At 36.6% G+C, this 20321-nt stretch overlaps 3 protein-coding genes across 3 annotated transcripts; all 3 read left to right on the forward strand.

Moving 5' to 3' along the window:
• Positions 1-1451: 1451 nt before the first annotated feature.
• pdha1a (pyruvate dehydrogenase E1 subunit alpha 1a) lies at positions 1452-9712 on the forward strand. Its single transcript, XM_042499886.2, has 11 exons — positions 1452-1613; positions 2879-2947; positions 3040-3213; positions 3531-3657; positions 3736-3827; positions 4320-4412; positions 5171-5326; positions 5712-5783; positions 5870-5937; positions 6626-6734; positions 7666-9712. Exons 1-11 carry the CDS (start codon positions 1566-1568, stop codon positions 7828-7830), a joined length of 1173 nt encoding a protein of 390 aa, XP_042355820.1. The 5' UTR covers positions 1452-1565; the 3' UTR covers positions 7831-9712.
• A 1620-nt stretch (positions 9713-11332) lies between these two features.
• Positions 11333-16168, forward strand: prdx4 (peroxiredoxin 4). The gene is made up of 7 exons (XM_042499888.2): positions 11333-11626; positions 13809-13926; positions 14019-14135; positions 14847-14969; positions 15263-15393; positions 15506-15540; positions 16047-16168. Exons 1-7 carry the CDS (start codon positions 11416-11418, stop codon positions 16095-16097), a joined length of 786 nt encoding a protein of 261 aa, XP_042355822.2. The 5' UTR covers positions 11333-11415; the 3' UTR covers positions 16098-16168.
• A 1545-nt stretch (positions 16169-17713) lies between these two features.
• Positions 17714-19567, forward strand: LOC121952372 (diamine acetyltransferase 1-like). Its single transcript, XM_042499004.2, has 6 exons — positions 17714-17943; positions 18091-18142; positions 18421-18501; positions 18628-18729; positions 18859-18899; positions 19003-19567. Exons 1-6 carry the CDS (start codon positions 17878-17880, stop codon positions 19168-19170), a joined length of 510 nt encoding a protein of 169 aa, XP_042354938.1. The 5' UTR covers positions 17714-17877; the 3' UTR covers positions 19171-19567.
• The last annotated feature ends 754 nt before the right edge of the window (positions 19568-20321 follow it).

Consider the following 20321-nt stretch of genomic DNA (forward strand, 5'->3'; position numbering starts at 1 on the left):
ATGGCAAATTTATAATATTAATTAATTGTAAAATAAGATTTAAAAGTATAACAGGGTGCGATTCTTAAACTCCATACAGTTTTCAGCCCTAAGACAAAAATGAGCTGTGGGCCCCAGTATCCTTTCAACTCTGTGCACTGAGTGAATATAACATTGTCTTTGAGTGGCCATCAAGTAGTGTGCATACTGCTGACTACACATGGAAGCCGCAGTCCCAAAACCAAATTTTACCCCGTGTTGAAATACTTCCTATAGGTTTGCTGTGAGTCGTAAAATAAATGTTTTTAGTAATATCAACAAACACAAACTTAGGTAAAGCTTTAAATTGAATTTTACAAATGACTCTTAAAAGAAAGGGCCTCAAGACAAAGCAGTAAAGCAAATATGACCACAAGGCCCTTCTCATTTGTGAATCCCTAATCAGGTCACAGAATCGTATTTGTTAGAGAATATGGTGAATGACCTGTTATGACTAGGTATAGTCATATTTTATCTCTCTTTTTGCAAAATTATCATAATTTGGTAACTCAAATGTTCAGGTTGGGCTCCCTTCAAGATCCTGGGCCCTCTTGAATAGCTTACAAAATATATTCAGCACTGTTTTATCACCATAATGTCCACTGAGCATTACAACTGTTTGAGGTTTCAGAAAGACCAGCTGAAACATAGTTAAATAGCCTACAATTGATTATTGCTCTATACTGTGTCTTTGATTGGTGATGACAGTATTTTTTATGCAGTGCTGCTCTTCACCAAATCCTAAATAAGTCTATTAGACTTGATATTAATGTAGTTTTAAAAGCACATCAGGGAATTACGCCTCTCTGTGCTCCAACTGAACCCAAAAATAAGAACCATGTAGGATAGCTATAACTATTTTGTTTGTTTGGCAAACAAAAGACATTATAGTTTTCCTTATTCGGTGAAATAACAATACTTTATGGTAATTATGGTAATAATTTCTGTATTATATTACCCTCATCAAATGTGTAAAGTTAGACTGTGGAAAAGAGAAGGATTACCATTTCAATACCCGAATAATGGATTTTAATTAAGAAAAAAATAGAAAATATATTTAAATGAAAACGATAGCAAAAGATAACAACTGCTACTTCTACCTCTACTACAACTAATATCAAAAACAACAAAAAACAAAAATGAAATAAATGTACTATTATTATTAATTATAATTTATTATTACTACTACAACAACAATTACTACTACTACTACTAATAATAATAATTATTAATATCAATATTAATAATAATTTATTATTATTATTATTATTATTATTATTATTATTATTATTATTATTATTATTATTATTATTATTATTATTATCATCATGTCGTTGTTTGCTTATTGTCTATTTAACAATGATTTATTCCTACATACATGTGTTGTCACATACAGACCAGAGGGGAAGTTGTGGCAGCAGAGTTTTTTCTGCCGTCATTGAAACCAGAGAAGAAGAAGCGTGCGCGGAGCCGGAAGGACAGAGGCTGACAGAAGGACGGGGCCGTGCCGTGCCGTGTTGGGTTTGTGGTGAGCTAGCTTCTGAAAGATGCTGACCAATATCTCTAACGTGCTGAGGGCTTGCGCTCAGAGAAATGTAAGTATGAAGAATTTAAACTATGAGCGCTTTCAGTCAAATACTCCGTTACAGTCTCCCTCTGAGACCTCCAGAGTTTACCCAAAACAAGACTGGCATCGCTGTCCTGACCTTGTAAGGCCGAGTGATAGCTTGTTTGGCTAACTCAGCTAAAGTCTGCACAAAAAACTATAAACCTTTCAGATAGCGTCTGTATTTTGATTCGAGAAGACCCAGTCATTATTTTGTCCATACATTGCACGTAGTTTAAGTATTTTGTTGTCAATATGAAGTCAGGGGCTGTGACTTTACAGTGTGCTGCTTCATGAAAATTGACAGCTAGCATTGGTAACTTGTTTTTACTGTCAGTTATAGTCCATTCTGGTGACTTTTCCTGCTGAATAAAATTAGATATCTTTCCCTGTAAACACTTATATAAATTTGTAATACTTCTAGTCCATTTTGATAGATATTATCAATCTAAAGCAATTAGTTCTGTCAGTTTAAAGCACTTTTATTAGCCTACACATTTTCCAAAGTTGGCAGCTCATATAGCCAGAACAATAGCTGGGAGGTCCTTGAGGATTTCACTACAAACTGTCAAATGGTTGAATACAGTTGCACTTCAATTAACTTTAATATCATTTATCATAATGATGATTATCAGCTGGTATAGGTAGCCCAGTGTTTTAGAGGCACTGAAAGAGAAAAAACCTTCAGGAGATAAGTTTGTTGTTGGAGGCATTTCACACTGTTCTGATTGCTGTTTTTATTTGGGTTAGTGTATTGTGTAATACACCACTGTATGATGTCTAACACTGACAGGAATTGAATATGCATAGGCCTATTAGTTATATGAGACTTTTATTTTTACTTGATTCTTTGCATGTCTATTTCTGCTCTGCTGGTAACCCAAATATTATGTTTCGCTAAACAGTACTAAGTAGGTGACATCAAATGTCTGGTTTTTGATCAAGAATTTTGATCTTGTTCAGTTATATTTGGACATAAGATTCCTGATTTCAATAAGTATTTTGCCAATTTAGTAACTTCCTCAGCCACTTGTGTTTAGACAACATCAAGTAAATGACAATTTATGGCTTATTTTGGTAAATGGAGAACATGGCCTGTAGGAAAACATGCTTATTATTTTTTAATCTAGAACAGAAGTATTGTTTTGGTTTTAAAACTGAAGCTCAGGTGTCTTATTGACTCTAGTATTGAACATTTTACAGATTATAGCATCTGTAGTTTATATTTTTAAATCATCTTCTCTCCTACGGCAGGGAGCTGCAGCGATCGTGTCAGCACGCACATATGCTGACTTCACAACAGAGGCTAGCTTTGAAATAAAGGTAAGCTTCTAACACTAATTTGCATTTTTCTGTGAAACTGATAAATGCAGATGGCAGTTTGTGAATTTTCATTGGTGTTTTCCCTCCGCTAGAAATGTGACATCCACAAACTGGAAGAGGGCCCAGCTACTCAGGTGGTTATGACTCGTGATGAGGGTCTGCAGTACTACCGCATCATGCAGACCATGAGGCGTATGGAGCTGAAAGCAGATCAGCTGTACAAGCAGAAAATCATCAGAGGATTCTGCCACTTGTATGATGGACAGGTGGAGTGTGCTATAATTATTTCCTAAATTACACAATAAAAATATAGCAAGAGTTTCACTGTAGCGTTAAAGCAATTTGCTGCTGTGAGTAAAAACAAAAAAAAATAGAATGGCATAAAAGTAAAGTCTGTATTGAATTGCAACCAAATATCAAATATCACGTTATAATTTATGCCTTAGTGATAAGTATTGTTTAAAAACTTCCACTGAAGGTGAAATGTTTGCTTGAACCAATATCAATTTTGCTGTGTGGATTTACAACACATCTCCAGACATGTATGCTCGTGTAGACATCATGTCATGCTTTTCTCTTGCAGGAGGCCTGTGCTGTTGGTATCGAAGCAGGAATTAATTTAACAGACCACCTGATCACTGCGTACCGCGCCCACGGCTACACTTACACCAGAGGAGGCACTGTGAAGGAGATCATGGCTGAGCTCACCGGTGTGTTTGCAATGCGAAGACATTGAGAAATTTTCATTTCAAGATCATTTTTTGATTGTTTTTGTTGTTCATTTGCAGGCAGGAGAGGAGGTATTGCAAAGGGCAAAGGAGGCTCTATGCACATGTACTGTAAAAACTTCTATGGAGGAAATGGAATTGTCGGAGCTCAGGTATTTCACCCAAAGTCTATTCGCAGGCTGTTTTAAAGCAAATTGGTCTATTAATCATTTTGCCTGTGTTTCTTTGTGCTATGTCCTGCCAGTATACTATCAGTTTGATGTAACTGTGATAAGTCTTATAAGGGCTGAATGCAAGTATAACATGCGGGTCTGCTTTGATAGTGTTTTCTGATATTGCAGAAATATTGTGGAGCTAAGGGACGGTGACATAAAAATGCTTATCTGTAGCTGCATATTCCATAACAGCCTGGCTGGTGTCTCAGATTTGCTAGAAATATCACGGCAAGAAACCAGAAGAAGAAAGAATTGTTGATATTATCTGTTTTGTAACAACATAAGTTGCCATGAACTGGAGGCGCCACCCACACAAGAACAAAGGACTCTGTGTTTCATGAAGCAGCTTCTTGTGATGTTGTTGAAATGAGCGCTTTATTAGTTAAGACTGATGTGATGTAACCTGAGACATCTCTGAATTCTCCTCAGGTCCCCCTCGGTGCTGGTGTGGCTCTGGCCTGCAAATATCTGGGCAACAACGAGCTGTGTGTCTGTCTCTATGGTGACGGCGCTGCAAACCAGGTAAGGCACAGAAGTCAGAGCAGAGCTTTATTTAATTACCGGAAGGGGTCGATAGCAGCTTCCCTCAAAATCAGGGGACAGTCTTTCTCTGCTGGTGAATGTTTTATAGCACTCTTGTACTTCAGCAACATCCATTCATTTTGGTCTAACCTGCCATCTTGTTTAGGATTGCATGAGCCTGTAAACATGAAGATGTTGGATTAGCAACTTTATTGATAAAAACATTACACTGAATTTAAGTTCAACTAGCCATGTACTGTCAATATGTTGAACAGTCTTTCTACTTTTGAATCAGAGCTGCTGCTGATCCCAGGAATTACAGATTTCTCTGTAAGGAGAGAAAATGGCACAACTTTCCCCCAAAAATACACAAACTAAGACACTTCCTTAGCTGTCTATATGAGCGGAATATCTACTTCGCTGCAAACTTCTGAGTGTCATGATACTGGAATTTCTAACTTACATGCGTTGCTTTGAAAAATATCTATTTTTGATACCACAGGAAAAAAAACTGACACTGAGGGCATACAAATTAACATTTTTACGAAATAAAAACATGAGATAAATATGACAAGGCCATAACATGACAGAGACAACTTTTGTTTTCTTGGTTAGTAGCAGGGAACAGCAGAATCACTGTCTTCAACATTAATAATAGGAGAAAGTGAGAAAACACAGCGGGTACTGGTGTATTGATACTGTGTGCAATGAATTTTGAAACGTGCTATGTTGAAATGAATCCTTTTTGTGTTTAACAGGGTCAGATTTTTGAGACCTACAACATGGCCGCACTTTGGAAGCTGCCTGCCATCTTCATCTGTGAGAACAACAGGTACGGCATGGGCACGTCAGTGGAGCGAGCTGCAGCCAGCACAGACTACTACAAGAGAGGAGACTTCATTCCTGGTCTCAGGGTACTGTCCTTACTCGTGTTTTCCCCCCTGATTAAACTGACTTTGATATAATTCATGTTATTTTCATATTTTTGCACAGCTGTGTTTTAATTTGTCGATTTGAGCAAGATATCTGGTGAGGACAACACAGTGACATTGCCTGGAAAATAGTGTCTGCTAAATGAATGTATATACAATACAGTACTCCGTATACACAGTAGCCATAAAGAGCTTATGACTTATTCATTTTGACAACTTGAAACTTGATTTTAAAACGTGTTTGTTAGTGTTGTCCCTTTGCTGGCCGTCTGGTCAGTTTAGTATAAATTACTTTCATGTATTTCCTAAAAGGGCAAAAACATATTGTAATTCAGTGAAATGTAACCACTTGTGTTTTTTTGTTTAGGTGGATGGGATGGACGTTCTGTGTGTTCGGGAAGCGACCAAGTTTGCAGCTGACCACTGCCGATCTGGAAAGGTGAGTTAAAAACGTTTCATTACGTCAAGCAGGAAATGTGGTTGCCGGTTTGTAAGCTAAGTAACTATTGTCCTGCCTTTCATCAGGGTCCCATTCTTATGGAGCTGCAGACCTACCGCTATCATGGACACAGTATGAGCGATCCTGGTGTCAGGTAAAAGATCACAGTCCCTGACCTTTTTAAATTTGAATTACAATTTAAATATTTGCTGTAACTGATTATTGAAAGTCTTTTTATTATCTTTATATCATTTTTTATTAATTAATGTGGTGATTGTGTAACTATTTTATTCGTGCATAAATACTAACCTGACCCACAAATGTTATCCTCACTGTGCCGCTGCTCCTTGCTTTTTCCACCATCCCACAGTAGTCTTCATGTACCCTCCTTCCCGTGGTAGTGGCCTTGCAATGCCCTGGCCAGGGATGGACAAAATACACACTCTACAGTATTGCTGTTTGCCTTTGCAGACGAACGGCCGGCTTAAATAATACAGGAGGAATTTCTCTAAGTTCTGATAAGAAATGTAAACACACCACAAATCAAAGTAATGTTACTAACATTTTGTTCCATTGACACAAAAAATGGGAGATCAATATAATGATATTAAAGGGAGAGTTCAAAAATCAAAAATACATATTTTTCCACTTACCTGCAGCGCTAGCCCTAATCAATTACCAACATATTGATAGTGTTTGCTGAAAGTAATGTATTGCTGGTCAACAAGATCGTCAGACACTTGTATTTAAGGTTGTAGAACTCGGATTTGGTTTCAGCATTAAAGAAATGATTGTATTAGTGCATCCCTACAACATCCCTGCACCAATCTCTCCCCCCTCAGCTACCGCACACGTGAGGAGATCCAGGAGGTCCGCGGAAAGAGTGACCCCATCTCCATGCTGAAGGACCGCATGCTCAGCAACAACATGGCCAGCGTGGAGGAGCTCAAGGTAGCAATATTTTCAGTTTGTGTAATGAAAAAAAAAAATGCCACTACTCCTAGTGGTCTACTAAAAAAATATAACAATACAAATATATATCACGCTTAAGCATTTTAAATTTTCATTTAGATTTTGAAAACTCAGTAATCCAAGAGTCTCACCAAGGGTTTTCAGCAGGATTATTGATTATGATAATTCCAAAAAAGCATTCAGAGGACAAACACAAAGAGAGATAATCATATTTTATTGTGATATTGACACCTTTAAAGGCTGGACTGAAAGTATGTTTGGGTTAATGGAATTGAAACCACACAATAACAAACTAATAAGCCAAACATTCTGAGGAGCTAACCACACTAACGACATCTAAGTAAAAATCATGTACATGTAATACATCTAGAAAACATGAGCAATACAGTATTATAGAAACACATTCTGTTTTACAGCTTGGGTTTTTTTTGGGTGAATCGAGTGCATTTAATATGCTGGTTGTTATTGGGAAATATACATAACCAGTTTTTGACAGAATTTTTCATTTCAAAAATTGACAAGAGCTGGAAAATAGTGATGTTGTTTTAGAGCTCACACACAAAGCTGCAGTACGTTGTTTAAACACAGGAGAGAGCTCCTCTCACTGGTTTGAGCTTCTGTATCGTCATCACCACAGCACAAATAATGTAGATGCCCAGCTGATCCAGGTAAACCCAGATGACTGTGCAGGTTTACGTTATTTATATGCTGCATACTCTGTATACTGTATGACGTCTGCTACACGTGTGTCTGTGATCAAGACCTATTACATGCAATCCTTAACATACGTTTTCTAATTCTAATGTATCAGAATTATATATGCAGTTATACGTCCTTATCTTTTCTAATTATACAGTAGTTCAGTTGCATATGTGCAGTAAATGTCACACTAATAATTTTCTCTCTGTAGGATATTGATGTGGCTGTGAGGAAGGAAATTGAAGACGCTGCTCAGTTTGCCACCACTGATCCTGAACCCCCGCTGGAAGAGTTGTGCAACCACATCTTTTACAACGAACCACCCCTGGAGGTGCGCGGCGTGAACCCGTGGTCCAAGCTGAAGTCTGTCAGCTAAAGTTTTCTCATCGCATCATCCAACCAATAATGAATTAGCCCCCCTGCCCCTCACATATACACACACATCAAACAATGTACCATAAACTAGTGCCTCGGACCCAGAGCTCAAACCATCAGCAAGTAAATTAATGTCAGTGCTGTTACAGTTTAACAGCAGGGACCATATTCACAAAGTTGTTCTGAGAATAAAACTAACAAATATTGACAAGAACACTAAATTTTATCACCTTTAAGTCATTTTAGTGTGCAAAACAACCTGAGGTGCATTTCTTTGTCACAGTGTTACCACATTCTCATGAATTTCTGTGCCATATTTATTTATATATTTTGTAAAAAAAAAAATATTGATTAGCAAACTCAACACATTGTAGATCTTTCACTTTATGTTGTAATTAAACTCTCCTTACGACGGTAGAAAATCTTGACCTCATGTATAAAAAGAAATATAAATGAATACCTGCGATTAAATATTTTTTTATTTTAAAGGGCAGCTCAAGAAATAACTTAATGAATTTAAAGAATATCCGTTTCTCTTAACACAGTCACTAAATCAGAAGGTTTTGTAAACGTGGCCCCAATTGAATTTATTTAGTAGATTCTAAATTTCTTGTTTGGTGATTATCTCTGGTCACTCTTGAGGTGCAATTAATCAAATGTCCACCCATCACTGTTCATCTCATAAAGAGACTGACCTGTAAAAATGGATTTGTACTCTTTATACTGAAGTGTACGTGATAAATCATCCAGTTTGAGGTAAATAGTTCTTGCTTTTTTTTCTTTTTTTTACTGTAACCCCTTGTTACAAAGGCACCATAAAAGGCAGCAGACTAAAGACTGTTGTTACTATCAACATTCTCAACACGTCTCCATATGTTTTTCTTTCAATATGCTGTATGTAGGAGAGGGGGAAGAGTACCAAGGGAAAGGTTTGAAATATTTATCTTGCCAAACCAAACATGTGCCTGGCATGTCCGATGGTTCTTCAAAGGATGAATGTGTCGTTTCATGTTTTTGTCGCACTCCGAGCTGAAACAGCTGATTCTGTGCATCCAAAAAGTCAGCTGGTTGAAGACGCGTTCACCGAGTGTGTTTACATTCATAACGTGTTTATTTTGCAGATACTATGGTGCTCAGGTGCCTTGTTTGAGTTTCAACACAAACATAAACAGCTAATTTTCATGTATTTGGAGAAGCTCTTATTCAGTTTCTGATGTATATGTGTGTGTGTGTGTAAACATTTACACTCAATTAAAGCTGGAACATCTCTTGCCTGCAACAAGGGTGAATGTAAACACGATGACTTTTAGTCAATGCATTCGTCAGCTACGCTTCACTGCTCACGTTAAGTATCTAAATCAAAGAGGGATGTTGGGTTAAGTATGGTTGGCTCGGTAGCTTTATGTGCTACTTGTGTATTGCGTATGTCTTAGAAAGGGTTTTGTGGTATATCATTGGCTCACGTATACAGGAAGATATGGACAATTTGAATTTCACTCTGTTCTTTTCTTCTCAAGTACTGCTGTGAAAAAAACATCTGTACTGACACCTCAGGTAACACAATAAAAACAACCTACATGTCAACATGTAGTCATAACAGCAAGCTGCCATGTCAACTTTCAGTCAAACAGCAACAATGCTTGTAACCCGTAAAGGGTAACAGAAGGGAAGTGTATTTACTCTGTACTGTTAAAAAGGTTTAAATTAGAAGGCAGACTAAAATTTAAAATGTCAATACCTGTGTTAATACAACAGAAAATGCCTATGGTGTATTTGTTGTGGTAAACTGTTACATTGAGGGTGGCAGATGACACGGAAACGCTCCATGGAAACATTGGTGTTATGTGTGTGCCACTGTAATAAAAAGACTGTAAGATACTGTATTCGTCTGCTCCTCTTTGAATGTTGGATGAATTGTCCCAAACTTTGACCTTCAGTGAACCACATATTACACTTTCAGCAAAAGAATTATTGGTTTATAAAATTAATAGGGCCTGTCTTTAAATTTAATGCTTTTTAGGATCATAACAGCAGAAGTAGCTACAAAAGTAGATCCCTTACTTGTTTGTTAACACCACAGATGTTGTGTGTGCACCTCTGTGTGCTGTTTTTATTTCCTGTGTGTGGCTGATATAGAAGATTGATAAGAGCATTATCAAAGATGTTGATGAGGCTGCAAAGTTTGCAGTTACAAAACCTGAAGTGCCACTGGAGGAACTCTGCAACCACATGTTTTACAGTGATCCACCACTAGAGGTGCGCAGTACAAATCCATGGACCAAGCTGAAGTCTGTTAGCTGAATTTTATTAGCGCCTTCCCGCACCCACTAAGCCTCTTCCTGCAAAGCATGCAAATGTTATATACAAATGTATGAAGCAGATAAAGCATCCTAAACAACCCTTACAAACTCAGCAATCAGTTTCTGTCAGTGAGTAATGTTAAAGTTACAGTCAAAATGACTAGTATTTTAATTTCATGCAAGTTTTTTACAGCCCATAACACAATCATCCTTACAGACAGAGCTGCTGTTTGTCTATATTTGCAATGTATTATTAAATTATTATTACACTAAAATTGAAGTTTTTTATTTAGGAAAATCCTCATTGGTCCGTACATTCAACAAGATGTGACTTTTCTTGTTTCATGACTGTCTTTATTAATAATCCTTAAAACTTCACAACATATGTGTCTTTATGGGTTACTGGACATAAATTGATGGTGCGCAAATAACCTAAGTGGTTATACTGCAGCCTATTTTGCCGCTGCTTGCTATGGTGCTCTTGCTCAATACTGGACCAGTTTCAAAAATGGTTGTCTCCATTACTCACTTAGATACAAAAGCATGGGAAAATAGGATCCAGGTCGCAATTACCCTTTACCTCTCTGAAACCTGAGCAAAATGCCTTGATTTCTTTTAAAGACGTGGGAAGAGGATAATAAGCAACAAAAAAGAAATTTACCTGAAAATTAGTCAAATAAAAATAGATAAATAATAAACAGAGAGATGACTTGGAAAACAGTGTTTTAAAAATATTTATAAGAATTCTGTAACACAATTTTGAATTCGTAATCATGATAATTCTAAATATATTTTTTCCAAGCTTTTTTGTATTTATCTAGACATTTTCCCTAGCTTTTTTTTATTCTACTAATCTTTAGTTTGTGGAACATTCTTTACCAAGTAGCTCAGTGCCTTATTTCCCTTCTTTTTTTGTAAGAAATGGGTTCAGAGGAGAAGACATCTGAAAGCAGCACAAGAAAAGTAATGTAGATCCAGGTTTCAAAGGGTTAAGCCCCCAACATGGAGCTAAGGAATAAATGATAAATTGAATTATGGCAAGGCAATAGTATTTTTTTTTTTTTTTTTTTTTTATTCATGGACTATATTTATTAAAGAGTAAATTATGTGCTGAGGTAAGTAGGCATCAGGAGCTAATTAACTCCAGGAGATGGCAGTAATGCAACAATAAGGACGCCAGCTGCTGCAAAACCAGGATGAAGAAGAAGAGGAGGAGGAGGAAGAAGACCTCTCAAATCCTGCCATAAGGTGCCAGTCAGTGGTTGGGCGCGCTCAAAAGGGACACAATGGAGTTTATCTTGCACACTAATGTAAAGAAGGAGCTTTTCCGTGCGCTGTGCGCCGCTCTCCTCCTCCTCGCCACAGTCACGTCTGCAGAGGAAGGCGCTAATGTGAAAAACTCGCAGTGTCACAACTACGCGGGAGGACACGTCTATCCTGGAGAGGCTTTCCGCGTGCCCGTGTCTGACCATTCCCTGCACCTCAGCAAAGCCAAGAGTGAGTTTCTACCTCAAGTTCATCCTGAGGCGGCTAGTTAGTATTTGCATAATGAGAATGCGCAGGGGTGTTGTCTTTCTTGCATGCAAACACAGCAGCTGCAGCTCCAGTGTGGTGATCCTGCTCTCAGGACAATAAACTAACTGTATAAGCAGTCTGCAGTTTGTGTTCATATCTGACAGTCTGTGTCTTACAGTTTAAGTCTCAGCAGACAGTTTAAGATATTAGTGTCACTCAGACACGAGGCCTAACTTTTAATCAGCTGTTGTTTTTTTTTTTTTTGTGGGACACGTCATTCTATGATATCCATTGGATTGCGCCTCCCTCCGCCCCTCAGACACATGACTGCTCTTATTAACAATATAGGGTTGGACAAAATAACAGAAACACTTACAAACTCTCAGATGCATCCATAAAACTCGCATGATCACCCATGAGTCTTTATAATATGCAGTCTTGTATGCAAGTGTTTGAATGAGTCATTTTTGGTCATCTCCACTAATACTGTTTTGTCTTTTTTTAATGTGTCGTCATGACTTTTGAGACTTTACCCCCTGCCACAGTACTGACTTGTGCACCGACAGACATGTGATCTGTTCTTGTTCACTTGCAACATGTTGCTCATTGTAATAGAAACAAACGTTCATCTGTAATGCATAGGAAATTTAAGAAGGCTAATCTTAAAAGTAATGCTAGACTATCATGTCAGCTGTAGGAAAACTGCAAATGGCACAGAAGAGGCAGAGTCATAAAGGTTTAAATATGTATCTCTCACATGGTTGGGTGATGTGGAGAAAATTAAATATGATATTTTTGACCAAATACTACTATTTATGTTGCGGCAGTAATGCAGTGCTAACTACTGGTCTAATGTAATGTTCACACAATGAGATTTTTGATGAACAAACATCAATAATGTGAATATAATGGCTAAGTGGTTGAAGGCAAATAGTAGAACAGCTATGGTCTGGTAAGTTCAGAAAATGAAATCACTTTACCATAATGTAGCCTTTAACATAATAATAATAATAAACTTTGTTTGTATAGCACCTTTCATACAAGAAATGCAGCCCAACGTGCTATACAACAAAGAAATGACATGCACCAAGTGCTTCACATGAAAAGACATAAAGACATAATATAAACCTGCATGTAAAAATAAGATGAGATCAGAATAAAATACATAGAATGCATCATCACATTGATAAAAACCCACATGATAATACTACTAAAAATAAGATAAAAATTAGGTTAAAGACAGAATGCGCAGAATGCATGATATAAGATGGAAAATAAAACCCACTGAGATAATATTAATAAACATAAAGCTAAAAATGGTGTATAAAATTAAGGAAAATGCAACATTTTCGGAAGTGCAGCAGTGCGTAAGTGCAAAGCAAAATGCAATGCAGTTTAAGAGTTTAAATAAAATCAGAGTTTAAAACAAGGCAAAGACAACACTCACAATATTATAATATTCAAAATCTAAGACGTTATCAAATCTCTTATTACAATGTTGATACATTATAGTAAAAGCCCAATTTATTACAACCAGAAAGCTTTGTTTCCGTCACCATAGACTGGCATCTATAATAGAAAAGAGAAAAATAGTAATAGACACATTTCATAAAGCATAATTTAGGTAAGAAAATAATAAAAACAAATAGCAAAAGTGTATAGTAAAAGGTAGAGTACAATTTAGTAATTCAGAAGTGTACAAGGAAAACGAGATATGAAATACTGAGCAATGTGAGATATTACAATGCTGTGCAAAGTGTGATATGGACATTGCAAAGAATAAAAATATTGACATACAGGTAAGGTGGAAAAATTAAAAGTAGGCTTATTATAAAATACAAAACCAGTCCAAACAGGTTTTCACTGGTATGATACTTCTGCAAATTACACTGTACATTTGAGTTTAGATGTATATACTAAACACTTTATGGCATCAAAACTTACATTAGAGTGAAATTAGTACCTCTACAAGTGTAAAATATTGGAGATTATGACAGATTTGATAATAATGACTAACAACAACACTTTAATCACTCTTTCTTTTCCATGTGACATTTGGCCATTTGCCACCTAAAAAACACATATCATAGATAGATATAATTTTATGGTTGCAGTCTGAACTCCTGGTTTTATCACTCCATGTATTTTTTTCTCCCGACCTAAGTTTCAAAGCCTGCACCAAACTGGGAGGGAACAGCTGTCATAAACGGTGAATTCAAGGAGCTGAAGCTGTCAGACTACAAAGGCAAATATCTTGTCTTTTTCTTCTATCCTCTGGACTTGTGAGTAATATCTAAGACACACATTACATCATCACTTTTTTTGTTTTGTTGAGTGTGTTTTATGTAAATGTGTTTTTTTTTTTGGTTTTCAGCACATTTGTCTGCCCCACTGAGATCATTGCATTTAGCGATCGCGTGCACGAGTTTCAAGCCATCAACACAGAGGTGGTCGCCTGCTCTGTCGACTCCCAGTTCACCCACCTGTCCTGGTAGGATCGCTGTCCCCATTACACCTAAAAGATGCTCCTCAAACTTTAATGGCTTAACCCTTTAAAACCTGAAAAAAATGTGTACTGTTTCTTTCATGAACGTTAGTAAAGGCATTGAGCGATATAACAAGAAATGGCACAAAAATTAGCAAGAATTTAGTAAAAAGTAAATAAAATAATAAAATAAATCTAAAAATTAATGTAAAAAAACCCAAATAATCAGATAACAATATATATATATTACAATTTTATAAAATATATAAAATTAACAAAGATAAACATTTTTATATTTTTTTCTGCAACATTTTTAAAGTTGTTATAATTATTAATATAGCATTTCCCCCTATTTTTAGATAGTTTCTTTCTTTTTTTTTTAAACAATTTTTATGTATATTTTTGTCACCTCTCTTGCAGTTTGTGGGATGCTTCTTGCCCAGTTGGCCATTGCTTTTTATCAACATGTTTTAGAAAGAAATCAAACCAACTTGTGCAGGTTTCAAAGAGTTAAGTTAAAAGCTTATAATAACAAGACATCTAAAAATAGACATATTAGCACACAGGGTGAAGTGGAATAATTATCCAAATACTCGATCATTTCTATAAATGAATCTGATGTGTTTGGGCTTTTGTTAATGTCTAAATTATTATTGAATTAATGTACACCCAGAACAGAGCTTTGTTGTTGTTTCTCACCCTTCTTGTTATCAACAGGATCAATAGTCCCAGGAAGCAGGGTGGACTTGGACCAATGAAAATCCCTCTGTTGTCTGACCTCACTCACCAGATTTCAAAAGACTACGGAGTCTACCTGGAGGACCAGGGACACACACTGAGGTACAGTCTCACATTTATGGCCATTATTAAGTTTTATAGGCTATCAGTTTAATAAAACACTGTTATGTAACTCTGAGGTGCTTTAGAGGTAAACAAAAGTTATGGGAGAAGGTGTGAAGCTCTTTTTAAAATGTTCACAAATCTAATTTGATGCGTCTACAGTGTGGACGAATGTGCTTCATAACTTTTCAAGTCATACCTAAGTGTTTATTTTAACATCTGTAGAGGTGTTTTACAGTAAAGAACTAACATAAAGTCATGCTTGAATCTTGTCTCTTGTCTCGCTCTGTCAGGGGACTCTTCATCATCGATGACAAAGGCGTCCTGAGGCAGATCACCATGAACGATCTTCCAGTGGGAAGATCTGTGGATGAGACTCTGCGGCTTGTGCAGGCCTTCCAGTACACTGACAAACACGGAGAAGGTACGAGGAGCACCTTCAAACATACCTAAAATCTAAGAGCTGGTTTTCAGTGAATTCTTGGAGCTGTGTTTCTTGTACTGAATGGAATTGTGTCATTTTTTTTAAATTGCAGTGTGTCCAGCAGGATGGAAGCCAGGCAGTGACACAGTGAGTATTTGATTTGATTTGATTTGATTTGATTTGATTTGATTTGATTTGATTTGATTTGATTTGATTTGATTTGATTTGATTTGATAGGTAATTATTTTAACATTTAAAAAAACAAACAAAAAAATTAAACAAAATGGCGATAACAGAAATTGATGTTTCCCTTTATACACAAACTCAATGAATAGATTCAAATAAACAACCAAAAATAAATACATAGGCTGTGATTTATTTTGACCCTTGGTCACTAATTAGTCTTCTATGATAATAACAAATAATAAGTTAAGAGAAGTGGAATGCAGGTTTGAGCACTGCCTCACTAGATTTTTTTTTATTGTGAAGTGGCAAACTCAGCAATATTTGGGATAAACACAAAGCAGACAAGTTTGTTGTCAGGGATCTGCAATAATCACAGCCTGGTCATAGCTCGTTATATTGTGTAGTTTATTTCTCATGATCATAAGAAATACTTGTTGTACTCTAATTTAACGTATTCTTTCCCGCAGATCATTCCCGATCCTTCAGGCAAGCTGAAGTATTTTGATAAACTGAACTGATCTGCGTTCCTGTCGTCCCAGTCTGTGAATTCCAGCACTAACTCAAAGTCCAAATAAAAGGTGTTTTCGTACGATGCTTTTTCTCTGCTCTTTCAGATTCACCTGACCACACAACATGGTCATTTAACCTCGGTTGATACCTTTTGTTTCATTTAGTGCAGAACCTTTCAAAGCCTGCATCACTCTGGGAACGAGCAGCTGCCGTCGATGTGAATTCATGGTGTAGCAGCCAGGTGCTTACTAGCAACACCTGATTACAAAGAGTCATCAGACATATTAGCATACTCGCTGTACCAGTTATGGTGTCTGCTTTGAATTTTCTAGCATGGAAATGTGCAGTGACACTTAACACATCCTGCCCTGGAAACTAGCCCCAGGCTGAGACCATAAAGATAATGTTTGCTCAAAGGATTAATACGTGTACATTGGGAGCGGTCTGAGAGCGATAATGTAAAGAAAAGCACATGCACGTGCTGAGCTTTTGCATGTGAGAACGTTATCTATAAGTGTAGCCAGCTAAGGACTGGAAAAGCTTGTGGAGAGAACAGCACTAAGTGGTGTTTTGCGAAGTTAAAGAAAGACTACTGACATTCGGTTTAGGTGCACTGATATTTCGAACAGTGCCAACAAGAAATGGTACTGACTGACTTAGATAAAAATAGAAAAACTTTATTTTCTACTTTTTGCATTCAAAAGGCAGAAATGTGTCTTTGTTTTGCATGTGCAAAATCTATTATAAAGGACACATTAAAACACACTTACATAAAAACAGGAGACACAATAAATGCTAAAAGGGTCGCCAGGTACTTGAAGGTGATGACTAAATCAAGGTTACAATAAAGTGCTGTGTGCTGAGTTAGCTTATAGCACAATATGTACATGTGACTCAACTTTTTGAGAAAAACATGCCTTGTAACTAAAATATGTGCCCAAGCGTAAATATCAGACACTAAATCTACTCAGTGACCCTTAAGATGGGCTTTCACTTGAGTACACAGGCAGAATGTTTATGACTCATCCTAAGATTTATCATCTCGTGGAAAGCTACCAGATTTTCAGGTCTGACTTTGTGTCAATCCAAACAGCACTGTGCGAGGCAGTCCTAAGTATCCACACAAAACTTCAACACATCTAACTTGTCTTCTTGGGTAACTGTCAAACAATACTTACACAGCAACCACACAAAGGGTTAATCCGTCACCTGCTCCTTCCTGGCAATTTATTATCTAAAATATCACAGCTGATTTCCCTTTTTATTGGAGGTAACATATTACATAAATGGGGCCATCAATAGATCAATAAAAGTTGTTTTTCTGAACTCAGCAATCCAAGACATTATTTAAGTGTGTCTGGATTGAAGCACAGAAGAAGAATCTGTATCTGTTGTTAACTGTGTCAGTGTGTCTCAGCTCTAGAGACATTATGTTCTCTGGCCTTGTTTTTTTGCAGATCTGGTTAATATTTACCTTTTAACAGTATTCAAATGAAGCACAGTGATGTCACAAAAATGAGTTAACAGAGGGGAAAAAAACAGGATGCAAAGGGCTATTTGACCATGTTTGTATAACTGAAAAAGCCCGCCTCCTCCAGAGACATATATATAAGGGAAGTGACCAAAGCTGCTGTATAACTGGTGTGAGACAGCCGATGCAATTCTGCATATGTTCTCTAAATTCTTTGCCCGGGGGTGAACTCCTGAGGAGCGAATGACGAAACAAATTTTGCTTTTGTTCACATTCAGAGGATTAATAAGCAAAGGAAAAAAGGGGAAAAAGAGAAAATGGCCAGTTTTATATTACGGAAAGCTGAACCCAACGACGTCTCTGATATCATGCGACTCATAAAGGTAAGTCAACTGCAACTTTAAAGTCTAAAATTTAAAAAAAAAAACAAGTACATTAGGGCCATTTCATGTGAAATCTGCCTTTCTGACTGTATTTCCATTGGACAGCATAAGTCATGGTTTTCATGTTTCTTTGTTTCTGCCTTTAAGGAACTTGCGAAATTTGAGGAAATGGAGGAGAAGGTCATGCTGACCGAAAAAGGTGCTTAAACCCACTTGTTCAACTATAAATGTGCATTTTTTACATATTTTCAGTGGTGTAGTGGAGGGTATGCGCAGGTATACAAGATATAGCCACCTTGTTTTCTGGCCATTTAAAATATACCGACCTATTAGCCGAAAAGCCATTGGAATGTATGGGAGTGTACAGCCACTTCCTCCTTGGTGACCTACCAGTCTATCTAGTAGTACACCCAACTCATCAACTACCTAAATTTTCAATCTTCGCACATTCTTAAAAAGTCAATGTACTTCTTTTAGATCTACTTGAAGATGGCTTTGGAGAGCATCCATTCTACCACTGTTTAGTTGCTGAAGTCCCAAAAGAGCAAAGCCCAGAAGGTAATAAAATCCCTTTACAATTCTCAAAACTCTTTACAACTTGAGTTTTGTTTTTCTTAAAAAAAAAAAAAAAAAAATAGGCCAACCCTTTAAATTCAACTGCTAACTCATGATGTTTTCTCCTAGGATACACTGTGATTGGCTTCGCCATGTATTACTTTACATATGACCCTTGGATTGGAAAGCTGCTGTACTTGGAAGACTTCTATGTCATGGAAGAGTTTCGAGGTAAGATCGTCAACAAGTGCTGTTTTATGATGGTTGTAAAGGTCAATGAGTTACAGAGAAAGTCTTAGGGAGCATTTTTGCAAGCACTCAATCTATTAACTGTACTCTTTACATTTAATCTTTCACCAGGTTTTGGCATTGGTTCACAAATCCTGAAGGCTCTGAGTGAGGTACGGTAACCAAAGTTAAAGCTTCTTTGGTGACAAATGCAACTTGATTTCAGCTGCATTCAGTACTCAATATGTTATGTTTTGTTTGTTCTTTCCCCTATAGACAGCAGTTAAGACTCGCTGCAGCGGCATGCACTTCATCGTTGCAGAAAACAACACAAAGTCCATTGAGTTCTACAAGCGAAGAGGAGCAGCCGATCTCTCCACTGCCGAGGGCTGGCGTCTTTTTGAGATTGAAAAGGAGGATCTGTTGAAAATGACTGCCAAATAAGCGTTTACTGTTTATTGACTGTTAGTAATGGCATCAATCATGTTTTGTTTGGCCAGTGATTTGGCACAATCTTAATAAATACATTTAAAATTCAACTGTTATCTTTAATCTGAAGTTTAGTCAGACCTGATTAAAGAATCAGCACTGTGATTTTTGTTTCCGAATCTTTAGAGAATTTAACCATTACAGCCCTCAAGCATTAATTTTACCCAAATTTCAAAGAATAATTATGATTTTGTATGTTAGAATTTGTTTTTATTCCTAATTTATCAATCATCTTGAGACATCTGTGTTTCATGTTTCAACCATTTGTTGGAGTGATTATTTGCAGAGGAAGTGTTTTTGTTGTGCATTCATATTTTTTTACTGCATTTGCAATAAATTCATTTTAACTATCTCCTGGTTTAAAGGGCAAAATAATTTTAATCCTCTCTGCAAATTGCCTATGATTAGTAGTTTTGAGATCCTTTAATTGAGTAAAAACACAGATTAAAACATATAAGTACCATTATGTAAAAGTAATGTAATTAAAATGTTGCTTATAGGTTATAATAAAGAAGTATTATCAGTAATACAGATGGGCACTATAGAGAAACTATTTTTGACCAAATATTGCAATATTGATAGCCTATTGCGATGATATTGAAGGGCTGGCTACTAGTGCATTCATGAAACAAGTATTCAATAGCATTTTTGATAAATAATCATGAGTAATGTGGATAAAATGACTAGGTCCAAAGAAAGCAAATAATCACTGTAATGCAGCCTTTAAATCAGGAAAAGAAAAAAAATACAATATCCAAAATCTAGATGATATCAAGTCTCATATCACAATATCCATATAATATTGATATTGCCCAGCCCTGATAAGCTAAAGAATCGTCAGTGTTTTGTCATCAAAGCCTATATTATGATATTGGATTATTACTTGCCAATTAACTAGAACTATTTTTCTTTAACAAGTTTACTGTCATATAAACATATTAGTTTATAAATTAGCTGTCAGATAAATGTAGGTATAATATTTCCCTCTCGGATGTAGAATTGAGATAGGTCTACTTAAGTAAAGTACACCTCCTTTATGTACCTCAGCACATCACTTGAGTAAATTAGCAAACTAGGCTGCCTAAATTGTACTTCCAATACAGTTG

The sequence above is a fragment of the Plectropomus leopardus genome, chromosome 15, assembly GCF_026936395.1.
Source record: "Plectropomus leopardus strain MGB_pleo_1.0 chromosome 15, ASM2693639v1, whole genome shotgun sequence".
Classification (NCBI taxonomy): Eukaryota; Metazoa; Chordata; class Actinopteri; order Perciformes; family Serranidae; genus Plectropomus; species Plectropomus leopardus.